The sequence below is a fragment of the Helicoverpa zea genome, chromosome 22, assembly GCF_022581195.2.
Source record: "Helicoverpa zea isolate HzStark_Cry1AcR chromosome 22, ilHelZeax1.1, whole genome shotgun sequence".
Classification (NCBI taxonomy): Eukaryota; Metazoa; Arthropoda; class Insecta; order Lepidoptera; family Noctuidae; genus Helicoverpa; species Helicoverpa zea.
Window position 1 is genome coordinate 7022737 of NC_061473.1, and position 16406 is coordinate 7039142.

The 16406-nt window shown below is 37.7% G+C and overlaps 1 protein-coding gene across 1 annotated transcript; it reads left to right on the top strand.

Annotated features, from left to right (window-relative positions):
• Positions 1-12644: 12644 nt before the first annotated feature.
• On the top strand, positions 12645-14501 carry LOC124641275. Its single transcript, XM_047179323.1, has 2 exons — positions 12645-13604; positions 13672-14501. Exon 2 carries the CDS (start codon positions 13683-13685, stop codon positions 14352-14354), a length of 672 nt encoding a protein of 223 aa, XP_047035279.1. The 5' UTR covers positions 12645-13604; positions 13672-13682; the 3' UTR covers positions 14355-14501.
• The last annotated feature ends 1905 nt before the right edge of the window (positions 14502-16406 follow it).

The window sequence follows — 16406 nt, forward strand, 5'->3', positions numbered from 1 at the left end:
CGCGATTTTGACCCACTTTAAACGGCCAGATTTCGTTCAAACTTTGTAGATTTATTGAGGACCGATGACAATACACTAATTTGATAAAATTATTCCATTTTTAACCGACTTCCCAAAAAGGAGGAGGTTACACATACACATCGATTACTCCGAGGTTTATAAACCGATTTACGTGATTCTTTTTTTGTTCGACTCGGAATAGCTGCCAGTTGGTCCTATAGTCATCAGATCAGGATCTGATGATGGAAACCCTGAGAAATCGAGGGCAACCTTCGAAAGTTGTAGGCATACATAGGATAAAAACTTGACACTCAGGTGTACGCCTAAAAGCACTATTCAACTGTGAAGATTTGGAGCTGACCTGATGATGGAGACCAGAGAGGGTCGAGGGAACTCGACAACTGAATATGTAAACTACCTCGTGTTTGGGCTTAAATTATTTGTATTGACAAGACCTTTGCAACAGTGAAGGTTTGGAGCTGACCTGATGATGGAGACCAGAGAAAGTCGAGGGAACTCGACAACTGAATATGTAAACTACCTCGTGTTTGGGCTTAAATTATTTTTATTGACAAGACCTTTGCAACAGTGAAGGTTTGGAGCTGACCTGATGATGGAGACCAGAGAAAGTCGAGGGAACTCGACAACTGAATATGGAAACTACCTCGTGTTTGGGCTTAAATTATTTGTATTGACAAGACCTATGCAACAGTGAAGGTTGGGAGCTGACCTGATGATGGAGACCAGAGAAAGTCGAGGGAACTCGACAACTGAATATGTAAAATACCTCGTTTGGACTTATATTCTTTGTATTGATGAGAACTTCCCACTTGTATGGATAGTGACAACTATTCGTATCACTGAAAAGCTTTAAATAAAAAACTTTTTTACAAAAAAATTAAACCGGCTTCCCAAAACACTAAAAAGCAAAAAAAATACTAATTTTAGGTACATCGGCCTAAAAGTCGGTGGCAAAATTAACTTAGTAACATCCATTAGACACCGACTTGTAGGCTTTTCAATTTGCAAAATATGATTTTTGCTAATTTATATAATTTTTATCTATAAGGTAAGAAAATTAATTAAAATTTTCTATAATTTTTCTCTACAGTCGATAAGGCAGGACTCGATGTTAATTTTTATTTCCAATAATTATCTTTAGCCGTTTTCTCTAATATTGACAAATTTTATACTAAAGAGAATTTTAATTCTACAAAACAAATAATAGTTTTAAAACAAACTAAAAACTAGAAAATAAATAATAGTTTAAAAAAACTAAAAAACACGCTTTTTATAGAAAACCGAACTAAAAAATAGAAAATAAATTTTAGTGAATTTAAATTAAGAAAATAGTGTTAAAAATTTCAATGAATATAAATTAATAATAGAGTGAATACAAAAAAAAATATTTAAAAAAAGCGTGGGGTGCTTTTTAAGGTACCTATTATCGAAATGAAAATCACTCTACTCATATCTGTCAATAAAATATTTATAACTATTGACACCATGCACCCCACGCTTTTTTTAAATATTTTTTTTTGTATTCACTCTATTATTAATTTATATTCATTGAAATTTTTAACACTATTTTCTTAATTTAAATTCACTAAAATTTATTTTCTATTTTTTAGTTCGGTTTTCTATAAAAAGCGTGTTTTTTTGTTTTTTTAAACTATTATTTATTTTTTGCAACGTAAATATGACACTACGGGTATAAGCGTATGCGCCTAAGACCGTACTGTCATATCTCTACGAAATAATAATATTCTATGTGACAGAACGCCTTACGACGTTTACGCCTACATCCGTTCTGTCATATCATAGCATAGTATCAGTTAGTCCAGTCGATCGTGGCAAGGGAAAAAAATGTAAATACCTACGAAGACCAAACTGCAACGTTATCACCAACTGCTGCATGCATCAACTTGTACCTGCCTATAATTTTTCAATCGCGGTTCCGTCACTGTATTTACGTATCCTCTATTCTACGTCTGTAATACGTACGTCTTTTGTTTTCGTTACGCGATGACCAATAATCGGGAAGCGTGTGGGATACGGGGGAGGGGCGGGTGTCAATCCGTTCCGTGTCACGTCTCAGTCTGTCAGTTGACACTGACGACCGAAACTACCGGGGTTACGAAGTTTCGAGGATTACCGATGTAAATTACGACTAGACTCTGTCTCACGCGCACCTTATTGTTGTTTACATACATTATGGATAAGTGGTTGAAAAGAAACGCTGAAGGAACATCAAATGAGGAAAGAAATGCTTCGGAAGGTTCATCAAACAAAGTAAGTTAATATTTTTGATATTGTTACTAGGTATAGCAAACGTTCTCTCAATATGCCTTCTATACTACAAGTAGTACGAAATTTACTTTCAAAATAAGCAAATACAAATAATAAAGCCGATCGTTGGCGAACATTGAGTGATACCTACGTGCCGCGATATGTCATTGACCTCCCAAGCGCTTCACGAAGATTTCGCACCCATATTACATCAAACGATGTGTTAATGGTGCATGCTGCCAAATTTCTTGAAGTGTATTCTAACATTAGGAAATTAATTCTTATTAAATTGGATATTTTTACTTTTGTTATTATACAAATAATGTTCCTAATATTGTAATTTAATTTATTGCAGATCTTGATAAATGTGCTCCAAAGAAATCAAAAACTTATCACTTTCACCAAGAATGGGAATTGGACTACTTCTTTACTATGGTGAATGGAAACTGTTGCTGCCTAATATGTAATACATCCCTGGCAATACCCAAAAAAGGAAATTTAGAGCGACATTTTAACACAATGCATAGTAAATATCAGACTGATTTTCCACCTAACAGCGAAATAAGAAAGAGCAAATTGCAATCATTAAAATCGCAATCAAAAGTCCAAGAAAACATGTTTTCTGGGCCTATTGAGCAAAGTAAAGCTGCAACTGAAGCTTCTTTCCAAGTAAGCTACAGAATTGCACAAAAGTGCAAACCTTTTTCCGATGGAGAATACATCAAGGAAATCTTCGAAGAAGTGTCAGATTCGCTGTTCGTGAATTTCAAAAATAAAAACGAAATTAAAAAAGCTGTTCATGGTTTACAGCTGTCTCGAAATACTGTGATGCGCCGTATAGAAACAATAAGTAAAAACTTAAACGAACAACTACAAAAAGATATCGACCTCTGTGTTGCTTTTTCGCTTCAATTTGACGAGTCAACAGATGTCACTGATACAGCACAATTACTTGTTTTTATCCGAATGGTCTTCGAAGATTTCTCGACCAAAGAAGAACTGCTAAGCATGATTTCCTTAAAAGAAAAATTCACGGCATTCAAAGCATATATTAGCCAGATTGATATTTGATAGATTACAGATTAGACCCTTGTATAAACTCGTATCAATGACAACTGATGGAGCTCCTGCAATGACAGGTATTCATAATGGTTTTATTGCTCTTTGTCACAAAGACGAAGATTTTCCAGACTTCATTAGGCAGTTGTCCCACCAACAACGAGAAACCGACTAACTATCGGCTATTTTCTCGCTCAAGACACGTACAATAGATATACTTTCCGTGTGAACAAAAGAGATGCATATACAAACAGTTGATCGCTGACTGTTCACACTGCCGGCGAGCACTCGCTTCACTAGTTTGTCGCTGAGCGACAAGAGCTATGAAAGATAACACTCGCTCGACGATACTCGCCAAGCGATTAGAACTCACGCCGAGAGAGCAACCAGTGGTCATTTCTCTACAGTGCGTATCTGAGAGTACACGTCTTTTTTAATTTAATATGAATATCGAAAAATCATTTGAATTATCATTGTTATCTAGTTCAGACGACGATGATGATGAATTCTATGATAGGATTTGTGTAGTGGCTGCGGTAATTCTGAATAAACGTAAGAAAAAAATGAAGAAAAAAAGAAGAATATGGATGGAAAATATTAATTATTTCAGAAAAGAATGCAGTGAATTCAAACTATTCTATGAATTAACAAATGATGGCTTTCGCACATATTTTAGAATGACAAGAGACGAGTTTGAAAATTTGCATAGTTTAATAGAAGATGACTTTAAAAAAGAAAATACAAATTATAGAGAAGCTATTGGTACAAGAGAGCGTCTCGTCATTACATTAAGGTAAGGCTCCATCGCTTGGAGTGATTTTTCAGCGGCAGACATTGAATCTTGGATCTCTTCGTTTTGGCTACGAGTAGTATGTTCTCCAATTCCAATTTGCTACACACCAGAACCGCTGGGTTCAGGTGAGGCAGAACCGTGTCCAGAAGAAAAAATTGTCTGACTCGTAGAAGGGCGAGAGTTGTAAGAATAATCGTTTGAGTAGTAACCGGTATATGAATAGTTTGTATTAGCAATATTGTCTTCAGCATCCATTACCAATTGAAACAACTTTCTTTTTATTGTTCTTTGATAATACTCCGGCATCTGCTTTGTACTATGATACATTGAATCAAAAAAAGCTTTTAAAGGATCACTTGATGTTAGTACTTCTTTACGTAACTCATCCCTCTTTTAAAAAATTTAACAAATCCTCGTCATTATGAATTATTTCATCCGTCTTCCTTTTTTTTTGGAGCTATTATCGTATCTGCTGAATCTCTACTAACATCTGTACTAGCTGTTTCCTCGAAATATGTCGAAATATCAGGATGTGGTGTAACATTTGTATCTCGTTCCGCATTTGTCATATATGGAAGCATAAATTCCATGTGACTCATGTACTTCCAGGGTTTTATTTGTTTTTGTGACTGTCCACTTGTTGTCTTCTTGATTTTTTTAATTTTTCACGCTGCGTGTTTCGCAAATTTTTCCATTTTAATTTTGCCTGTGTAACTGTAAATAAAACAAATAATTATAACACACCACATCAAAATTAATTTTATGTTATTAACTTATATTATTTGATATTTTTATTTATTTTCAGATATCTTATAACCGGAACTACATATACAGCATTGTCAAAAAGCTATAGAATAGGCCGTTCTACGCTCTCCGAAATAATACCAGTAGTATGTGAATCTTTATGGATCAAGTTGCAGCCAAAAGTAATGAAGCTCCCTACTGAACCCGAATGGAAAGTTATAGCAAAAGACTTTTAAATTTGTGGAATTTCAATAATTGCCTTGGTGCAATTGATGGCAAGCACGTAGTAATTTTTTCGCCCCGTAAATCGGGATCACAGTACTTTAACTACAAAAAAACATTTTCGATTGTACTGTTAGCAATTGCTGATGCTCATGGAAGTGAAGGGAACAGTGAAACAGAATATAAATATAATATGGAATTTTATTATGTGACTTTTCCAGACTTTTCAGAATACCATGTTTCTTAAAGTGTTTCTTACATGCTTGACAAAAGACACATTTCTTCTATAATAGATAATAGGTCATAGACCTTAAAGAAGGTATTACATTGTAGGTATCTAACTTCTTTTCAACAGGAAGATTTATAATGATCGATGTTGGATCAATGGGCAGATACAGTGACAGCGGAATATTCACAGATAGTAATTTCTACAATGTGTTGCAAAACAATGGATTGAGATTACCCGCAGATGAACCCCTATATGAAAGAGGTTTGCCTCAGCCTTATGTTTTTATTGGTGACTGTGCATTTCCGTTGATGACACATTTATTAAAACCATATCCTGATCATGAAAGGTTGGATAAAGACCAGTTTTAATATTTAATTATAGACTGAGCAGAGCACGCCGAATGGTAGAAAGTGCATTTGGTATGTTGGTGCACAAATGGCGTATCTTTTTTAGGCCATTAGATGTTAAAATAAGTACCGCCAAAAAATTGTAAAGGCTGCGTGCGTTCTACATAACTATGTATTATGCAATGAAATCGAAAAGGCGCCTTCACAGACAGTTTTTTCTGATAATATGTCAAGAAATTACTCCGAGGTATCTGAACAAAACTCAGCAGATTTTGAAGACGGCTTTTTTGTGAGAGAATATTTCATGGAATATTTTAATTCCATTGGAACAGTTTCGTGGCAAAATAACCGTGTGCAAAATGTATTAGATTCTGATAGGATAACACATAACTTACATTTGACTCTGCAAAATGAATATTGATTTAACTATAGGTATATGTTGTGTTATACTCGATCGGTTTAGGTAGTTAACTAAAGGTAAACAATCTTGGTATGACTTTTTATTTAAAAACACAGTTTAAAAATAAAATGCAGCTAAAAATTAATGTAAATACAAAAATAACAACTAAATAATCAATTGAACCATTATTTTAAGCAGTAGTTTGTTTCATGTGTATTTGTATAAAAAGTTCTACCAAGATTGTTTACCTTTAGTTAACTACCTAAACCGATGGAGTATATAAGGTGCTTTAATATTACCTGCCAGGACTTGAATGGAGGGTAGTATTGCGTTTATAGATCACAATAGTGAAGAAATTTCGTTCCCCGGAACAGTCAATTCAATTCGAGACATTAAACAAGTTAAATTAACATTGGCTCTACTCTGCATAACGTGGTTCACAAATTACGTTCGTAGTATCGCTTCGTCAATGAAAACAACTGCTATCTCTTTCTATCTGTTCTGTGAATGAAAACTGAAATCAGCTGACTAGTTTCGACTCTACCTAAGAAGTGTTTAAAATGTGTAATTACTTACCAGATAACGCATTCTTCCAAAAAACTGACGTAAATAAGATGATAAACTTCCCATCACACTTAAAACAGGCTTTGGACTGACAAGTTAGTGTAAAGAATCACATTTGTTTAAACTATCGATAACGATTATTATCAAATGACGATAAATTACAATTAAAGTCGCCACACGTAATTGTCGCTCACATTGAAGACACGAGCTGCATCCCTGGTACTCGCAAGAGGATGACGCCGGAAGAAATCCAGCACTTGCTCTTCAAGATGGGCAGAATATGGAGGCCTGCCTACGTCAACGGGTGGCGGGTCAAAGCGGCCGTATTCACTGAACCTGTACACGGCATTCAAAATGGTGTGATGGCTCACTCGCACACCAAACCTCAGCTGAAACAAGTTCACTGCATGCGCAGATACGGAGTTAGACTCGCGGTAGCACAATACCATTTCAAGGTATTCTTGGTTGGAATACCGAGTTGGTTGGAATAAGTTACTTCCGAGCGGACGGGCGGCCGGGTCGCGACTAGCGAGCGGTCGCGGGCGGTCGGCTGGCGCGTGCGACGAACGGGATAGTGCGGGTGAGGGTGGGGGCGCGCAGGGCTGCGGCTAGACAGACTGTCGTCAACGCGCAGCCCCGCGCGCCCCCACCCTCACCCGCACTACCCCGTTCGTCGCATGCGCCGGCGCCAGCGCCAGCGCCAGGCTGACGGGGCTGCGCGTTGACGACAGTCTGTCTAGCCGCCGCGCGCCGGCGCCGTCTGATAAATATGGCAACAGCGTATGAAAGGCGCCGCCGCGCTTTTTGCGAAATAAATTGAAAATAATTCGGTGCGGAACGGCAACGCGGTAACTCCACTGGATGGTTTTATACTAATAAATTAAGTCAAATTTATACGTATTTTGTTTTTGTATGAAAAAAAATATGACAAATAATCAATTATTTATCTTTACTATTGTGATCTATAAACGCAATACTACCCCCCATTCAAGTCCTGGCAGGTAATATTAAAGCACCTTATAGATAGATGTTAAATAAAAAACTTACCACTTTCTATGTTTGTTTTCTTTAAAATGTCTTTCCAAGCTGCGTCCTTCACGTCTAATTGTTTATATGAAATCAGTTTTGTGTTCCAAAGACACGGATATTGTCGAACACATTCAATAAAAAACTCATCCATTTTTATTGGAAAATTGGAAACACGTGTATCGCGTATGAGGCTGCAAGACTGACTGTACGCTTGACTGCCGCGAGCGAGTGATGCGAGTAATCGCCCGCCTCACTCGCGACTCGTTTATAGCCGAGCTACACAAATATCGGAACTACGCACTCGCTCCCGGCGTCTCGCTAACTCGTTTCTAGTTCTAGCTCTACTCGTTACTCGTTGCCGGTGAGACAAGTGCCTTAGCTACCACTGCATAATTCACCAACAAGTACTGGCTAGTAAGAGATTAAATACGAAACATGTGATGGATATTTCTTTTAAAATTGTAAATTCAATTAAGGGAAAATCCCTCCAAAGGCGGCTCTTTAAACAGCAATTACATGAGAAGGAACCAGAATTGGTATTGCACACTGACGCAAGGTGGTTGAGTCGAAGCAAGTTTTTGCAAAGATTTCGAGATCTATTGGACGAAATAATCAAATTTCTTGATGAAAGGGGTGTGCCGATAATCAATCGGCAACTGCGTGATTTAGACTGGCAATGTGACTTAGCTTTTTTGGCAGATTTTACTGGAAAATTGAGTACATTAAATCTAAATTTACAAGGCAAGAACAAAACATTAACAGAAATGATGAGTTCTATTGCAGCATTTCAAAGTCAAACAGTGTCTATGATAGTTGACATAGAGAAGAAAAGATTTGAACAATTTGTAAACATTAAGGATCATATGGAAAAACATCCTACCTACAATTTCATTCCTGAAAAGTACACGACAGAAATTAGGGCAGTGGTAGCAGACTTCGAAATTCGCTTTAGTGATTTCAGAAAAATAGAGAAGTTGGTTCTATTTGTCAGTTATCCATTTAATGACTCCATTGATCATAATGATATCTATGAATTGGCTACAAAATTTGCAGATACATTTCAAATGGAGCACATGATGTTACAAAACGAAATTATTACTCTGCGCTGCGACATAGTTTTAAAAGCAAGGTCATCCTCAGGTCTAGATTTCTGGGCGTTGGTTTCCAACGAAAAATATCCAAATTTGAAGAAATGTGTTGAACAACTTCATTCGTGTTTTGGTTCAACATATTTATGTGAGTCAGCATTTTCCTACTTAAAACAAACTAAAAATAAACATCGTTCACGCTTGTCAGACGCTCATACACTAGATTCCTTAAGGTTGGCTATTTCCAACTACAAACCCGATTATGCTAAACTAGTGGAAGATACTCAGTCGCAATGCTCACACTAATATATAGATTTATTTTATCTCATTTAAGTTTTCTCTCTTAATAAAATAAAAAATACTACATGTTTGTGTATTGAACTCTGCTGTTTCATTTAAGGTTTCAAGAAGTATGTAATTGGTAGATCGCACAGGGTTTCGTTGGTAAACAAGTGATCTTGGGTCTGATAAAGTTGGCCACCCCTGGTGTAGACCAATTTGGTATGTATAGAGACAATACTGAAATAGACGTACCGTCTAGAAGCGGTCTGTCATTAAAGAGTGATTTTGAAAATTGATATATGACAGTTACGGCCCCGGACGCTATTGCCTTTCAATCTACTTAGGTTCAGGAATAGGGTAAGAAAATAATATACAGTTTAAAATCAAACTTATTCATTAATTGTCTTTTATAGTAATCAGTCCTTAATGTTCCTTTAATTGAGATCCTTAATTAAAAATACAAAACAAAATGCAGTACCCGTAAGTTTAAAACTTACAGTACATTAATCACAGTTACTTCTATTCTAAAATAATTGATATAAAAAGAAATAATAAATTCAATCATTATTGTACATCAGTGTTAGACGTACTGTGCCAGGTTTCAAAGCATTCTGGACATAGCGGAGGAGATTTGGGGCACCCGCTGCATCGGTAACTTGTCTCCTTACGTATTTTTGGCTCCCGACTTAGGCAAACTCTGCAGTTTAGATAAGAATACTTCTTTATCGAATTCTCATGCGATGCAATGCGAATCGGCCAATGACCAACGCTTACTTGCGGCACCGAAATGCTTGGTTCAGGAGCTTTTGGTGGATATCTCTTCCATGCGTCAACTGAGACAAGGTCTTTCCCAACCACATCGTCACCAATTTTAGTTAAACATTTTATTATCTTATCTCGGTATTCAACATATCCGTATTTTTTGACATTGTTTTTAATAAAATACTTTTTGAATAAGAAAAATGCGTTCCAGTCGGCGACATCCAACATGTGAAATATAATTTTTTTGTACCATCTTATCGTTTTCCGGGGACAAGAATAGTAACTGATCATTAGATCAGCACGATCAATACCTGACATGAATCTGTTGTACTGTGCTATCTCTTTAGGTCTTTTGACCTCTTGCCCACGTTTGTTTGTAACTTTAATCATCTCAGGTTGGTCTAAAGTTGTCAACATCAAAACTTGCCGTTTATCTCTCCAATTACTAACGTAAACTTTGCCTTTTCGTAGCCAAATATATTCATCTTTTTTCAGCTTTTTTTTTGGTAAAAATGTTGGATTGCCCTTTCGATTACTTCTCAAGGTGCCACACGTATGAGTTTTCAGGTCAAGGAGTTTCTCAGAGAGAGGTACGGAATTATAATAATTATCCATATATAATTCATGGCCTTTAAGCAGATACGGTCTCATTAAACGTAAAACAAGTTTTTCAATGGTCTTTCCACACGTACGAGATTCATCATCAACGTCTGTTTTACTAGAATACATATATTGGCTCAAAACATATCCATCATGAGAAGTTAATACATAAAACTTAATTCCGTACTTAGTCTTCTTGTTCTTCATATATGTGCGAAAAATTAATCGACCTCTATATAGCATTAAAGATTCATCTAGCGATAATTCCTTATTAGGATAATAAACGTCACGAAAATTGCGAGTCAATATATCTATGAATCCATTTATTTTATCTGGCCCTTTCGTATTAAGTTCAGATCCGCATAAGCATCGTAAGATTTGTTCGTATCTTCGACCCGACATCACGTAACTGAACATAGGATGATAATATAATGGGTCGGCATGAGTAAATAGCTTCCGATTTTCAGGTATATGAATTTGTCCGGAAAGGAGAGAAAGACCTAGAAATCTATACATCTCCTCTACATTTGTCTCATGAAAAACTTTATGTCTTGAGTGTCTAGTGTGCGGCCGGTTTTGGTTCACTAATGAGTTGCCGTATGCATTTGTGCAAGTCACTAAATACTCCATAAGATTCGGCGTAAATACTAAATCGAAAATATCTTTTTCATTTGCGTCTTGATTTATGTGCACTCGTAGGCCGGGTAACGTTTGATCGAAATTGAAGTCAGGAATATCGGCAACAGCATCTACCCATTCTGGGTCATCCGAGGCTGCGGTAGTTGGTAAAGGATCATTCACAGTTTCTAGTGTTTGGTTTGATGGTGTAGTGGTATTTTGATTAGTTTGTTGGCAAAATGACTCAGATTCCTGAAAGCCTATTACTCCATCTTCACTGTTGTCTACGACAGACGGACTATTGGAAGACCTATCACGCAGCTGTTGATCAGGTATAGAATCGTCCTCACTTAAACTCGACTCCCTGGACTGAACTGGGCTTTCACTAATTCTAGTGGAAGGCATACGCCTTAAGTTTCGCGTACTAAAAATCTCATAATCAGACTCACTGCTTTCGCTTTCTTGAACGCCATCTGGATCATAATTTGTATCTGAGCCAAACTCACAATCTACGTCACTGTAAGGGTCGTGATGGCTCTCATCCGCATCATCTTCAGCAGCAAACAAACTTGGACGGTTACTTGGAGCTAGTTTCTTCCGTTTAGAAGCCATCTGTGAAACAGTATTGATAAATACAATAAATACCTACAGTAAAATAAGTTAGCAAGGAGCTAAAGCAGTAGGCAAATAACATTTCAATAATTCGTTGAATTTTTTGATTTTTCTATGCTTTTTTATCCCTACAAGTAAAAAAACGGCACTGTTGTATAGTATAACACTCATATTAATCAAACTAAATTAGTTTATAAATACGTATAAATAAGCTTTATTTACCTTGTTTTTGCTGACTAAAATCACAAACCACAACCAGCGACGCGACGTCACACCGAGACGGCGCGCACGCCGTGACACTAAATGTCAACATCACAGTACTAGTATGGCGTAGTTTACGCCTGTCGGCGGCGCGTACGTGTTAGTTTGGTGCATAAACACTGCGTGTGTGTGCGTTAAAAATGGCTCGAAAAGAGTCTACTGTGACAGCTACGAACGAATAATGTCGCGTGATATGACACTAAATCATGTGCTTCCTAATAATGTTATGGGCAAGCATCGGCTATCGGCGGTTTGCCAAATTACATGAAACAAAGTTCACCGCCCTTAGCCGTACTGTCACGTAAAGGTATATCGAAATAACGGCCAGAGGCGGTTTGTCCCGGAAAGTGTTAACCATGCGTTGTGACACTACGCCCGTGGGCAATGTATGAAAAAAAGTAGTGTCTCAGTAGCTGCAACCTATGAGATAGTACTGTCCACGAACGTGTTAACAGGATGTTTCTTATTTCTAATGTATTATTTATTTTTCTTTGCACCTATTCTCTTAATTAACGCTATAAAATAATAATCGTGCCTAGTGGTACTTTATGTCGGATACATCGAGTGGACCACCTTTCTAAGACGACTAAAAAGTCGCGGTGTATGTTAACAGTTTTTGGTTTACATGCTCTCCAAAAGCTTTACTGCTTCCATAACTTAACAAGCGTCACGATAACGATCATCTTCGGTGGTAGTTCGGATTTAAATGTGATCGTGTCATCAGCATTCGTATCAACCTGAAAAATAAAAGAAATCGTTCTTAAATAATATTAAAACGCATTTACCTGCTCCGTTCCGTCGTGGGTAATAAAAGAAGATATATTGCACATCTGTTATACATGACTTTTCTTGGAACTTATCTCAAACCTATTACCATGGCTAATAAATTATTTCAAGCCACTGATGCAGACCCTTTGAAGTTGCTTGAAGAAATTAATAATTTAGGTATTGCTGACCTATTTAACCATTTTAATACCTCCAGCTCAACTGGAAAAGGCAGAAAAACATAGTTTGTCTAACTATCATTTTGAAAAGTACGTCATGGACGCATCGTACATGAATTTTGGGTATGCATTCAATGAAACGTCAGAACGCATAACCGTTCACGAATTTAAAGATGTGAAGCAAAGGTGCAAAGAATTTATTATGGAAATCTGCAAGCAAATACAGATGAGACTACCAACTAACATGAAAAGTTTAGAAAGTTGCAAGCTAATGCCCAAAAAACGCGACGTCTCAAATGAAACCCGACATTACAAATTTAGCCAAATCTTGTAAGACCGTCTGCAATGATGTTGATTCAGTGGTACAAGAGTGGGATGCTTTACATCAAACAACCTGGAAATCCACGCAGAACACCGAAGAGTTCTGGGTTGAAGTGCATGGCTTCAAAAATGCAGTTGGTGATAAAACTTACGGACATGTAAGCAAATTGGCATTAGGAATTTTGTCGTTGCCTTTGTCTAACGCGGTTGTGGAAAGAGCTTTCTCGCAGATTGCGATTATTAAAGACAAACTGAGAAACAGATTAGCCATTGTAGTGTATTGGCTGTGAAGTTGGTTGTCTCATGCGCTTACGTCACGCATGTTACTGTCAGTGGCGTTCCGACAGTTGCGCCGGAGCGGTCGGGTTGCGTGTTGTGGTGTTGGTGAGCCGCAAATAAATCCAAATAGCAGTACAATACATGTGGCGATGAGGACGAAAGTGAGTATACTACACAGATACACACTACAGATAATATTTATCTGAATCATTAAATTGATTATTCCAGGTCACCCAAAGATGTCACTTCTTACATTGGAAAAGTTCGACTGTAATGGTGAATCAACCTCGGTAGGTGTACGATGGGAACGATGGAAGCGCGCATTGTTCATATACTTAGAAGCGTCTAATATTGAAAAAGATGTAAAGAAAAAGGCCTCTCTTCTGCATTTCGGTGGCTTAGATCTGCAAGAAGTGTTTTATAACATTCCTGGAGCTAATGTCGAACCGAGTGAGGGAGGGGACGTATTTAAAATAGCAATATCTAAACTAGACTCATACTTTGCACCAAAACAGAGCAAAGTCTATGAGCGACATACATTCAGGCTGCTCAAGCAAGAACCCGACGAAAAGTTCGAGAAGTTCCTAGTCAGACTAAGGAAACAGGCTGAAAAGTGTCAGTTTGCGAGTCGAGATGAAAACATTATCGACCAAGTAACGGAAAAATGTCACTTACCAGAACTAAGGAAAAAGATACTAAAGATTGGAGATGAAATTACACTGGACCGAGTAATCACAGAAGTAAACACACTAGAAATTGTAAATAAACAATTAGAAGAATTTAAAAACCCTACAAAATCGAACGGGAACGAGGAAGTAAATAAAGTGGGAAGAAAAGATAAAAGAAGTTTTTATAACCCGAAAAATATACAGCTATCCCTAAAGACTCTCTGGACTTTTACAAGTCGTTAAAAGGAAAAGAATCTGAGGAAGATGTGTTAGGGTACGGAGCGGAACCAGATTTTGAGGTGGAGCTGGAGCTGGGTGATGATGAGGAAAAATAGAAATTAGATTTTTAGAATATTGTATTTTTTAATTAATACGTAATTTGTTAAATAACAAGCCTTTTTTATTTAAATATCAGTTTTTTCACAAGTTTTTGTTACTTGAATCTTTTTTGAGAAATAAATAAAAGACTTCCTAATCTTAAAACCAATTTAGCAGAAACGACTCAAATCAACATTTTTCCCAATAACTCGAAAATAAGTTGGTCTATGTTACTACAAATTAACTCATAATTTTTTTTGTATATTTTGCCCTTACGTGATTATATTTCAAAATATTCCAAGTACAACATTATGACAGCAACACACATCCAAACTTAAAACCTCGATAAGTCAAAAATTACATATTGTGGGCTGAGTCCTTTCAGCTAAACTACGTCCAATTATAACAACGACGGAATGCGAATGTTTCTCTCTTTTTTCCAGGTTGGGCTGCAGTTTCGCCACGCACGTCTTTCTTCTTGACTTCTTTGATTTTCTCGTAGACTGTTAACTTTTCTTTCAATGCACTATACGTTGTCGTGCCGTACAAATCGATTTGTTTACTTGTAGATCTTCAATTTCATCAATAATATACTGAGTGCTGATTCCGAGTTTTGTAAGTTTACGCGCTCGATACGTAATTATAACTTGGCTGAAGTAAAGAGTCGTATGCTACATCATATGATTAGAATACAGCACGTTCATTCATTTTTCCGGGTAATGAATGAAGTTTACTATTTCGCAAGTGAGCGCGTGTATAATACAACCAAGTGCCGATGACAGCCTGTATTAAATAGACAGTTCTAAAATTATTGCAACGTAATTCACTTGTATGATAATTTACGCATCGAGCAAGTTAACTTGCAAAACTCGCACTAGGCACTCTGGATGGCGACGTAATCGGGGAATTTCGCTCTATTTCCTAACTCTTTCATAACCAGCATATACTGATAGTAACTTTCATCCTTCTTTTTTCCGTGTCGAAATCAACTCGTGCATTTCTTTCCAGTTGAGATGCTCCGGGAATTCTTTCAACAGCGCGGTTTTAAGTTTGTCGTAGCTTCGAAACACCTTCTCGGACCTAAGCCGAGATCTAGCGCCGCCGTGCCACATAATGATTTACGCGCAATGACTAGCTTCTGCTGTGGAGTCCCAATTGAATACTTCTGAATTATCGTCAATATCTTGAGCCTATTTTGTAGAAGGATACGTCTTGTCTTCTCCACTAAAACGGGTGATACATTCGAAGTTGTAGAACCATGGCGCCTGCCTCGCTTTCGCCTTTCTTGCTACCGTCTTCAGACATCATCTTAGGCACGCGCACACCGTCTTACGTCTTTGTTCGTCTTCAGACCCACGCCTCACGTATTAGCATGGATCGAGCACCGCGAGCGCGCCACACCGGACACGTGCACGCTAACGCCGGTCACTCCGTCCTAACGTTGTAATTACGTCTTACTGCTGGCGTCTTAACTCTGAACATATCCCTGAAGGGCACCCAAAATTTATGGGATATAGTTCAGAGTAAAAAACAAGTTGCGAATAATAACTTTTAATAATTCTTGCGCACTACAAACATTAGTCAAGAGAAAAAACCGCCATATTCCTAGTGTTACCACAGACAATATATTTTACAATTTATTTTAACTAATATCGTGCGCTTCGGCGAGTGCACGAGGACTGCTAATACATCTTGTATGAGATACGAATTAATACGCCTGACGCGTGAAACAAAAGATGTTCATAGAAATGTACCGAGTAAAGGTAAGACCGACCGGAGCGACGCGACACTGCGCTGCAAAATATTGTTTCTAGGTAAATGTATTAGGCCTCGGCCTCGAATTTTGCGGGCAGCGGGGCGGCAGCGGCGGCGGCGCGGGCGGTCACCGAGTGCACCGCTCGTTGCCCGCTCCCGCGCCGCTGTATTCGTGGGCCGGTCCATTTGATTATACGCGTAAGATCCTGCCGCTCCCGCGCC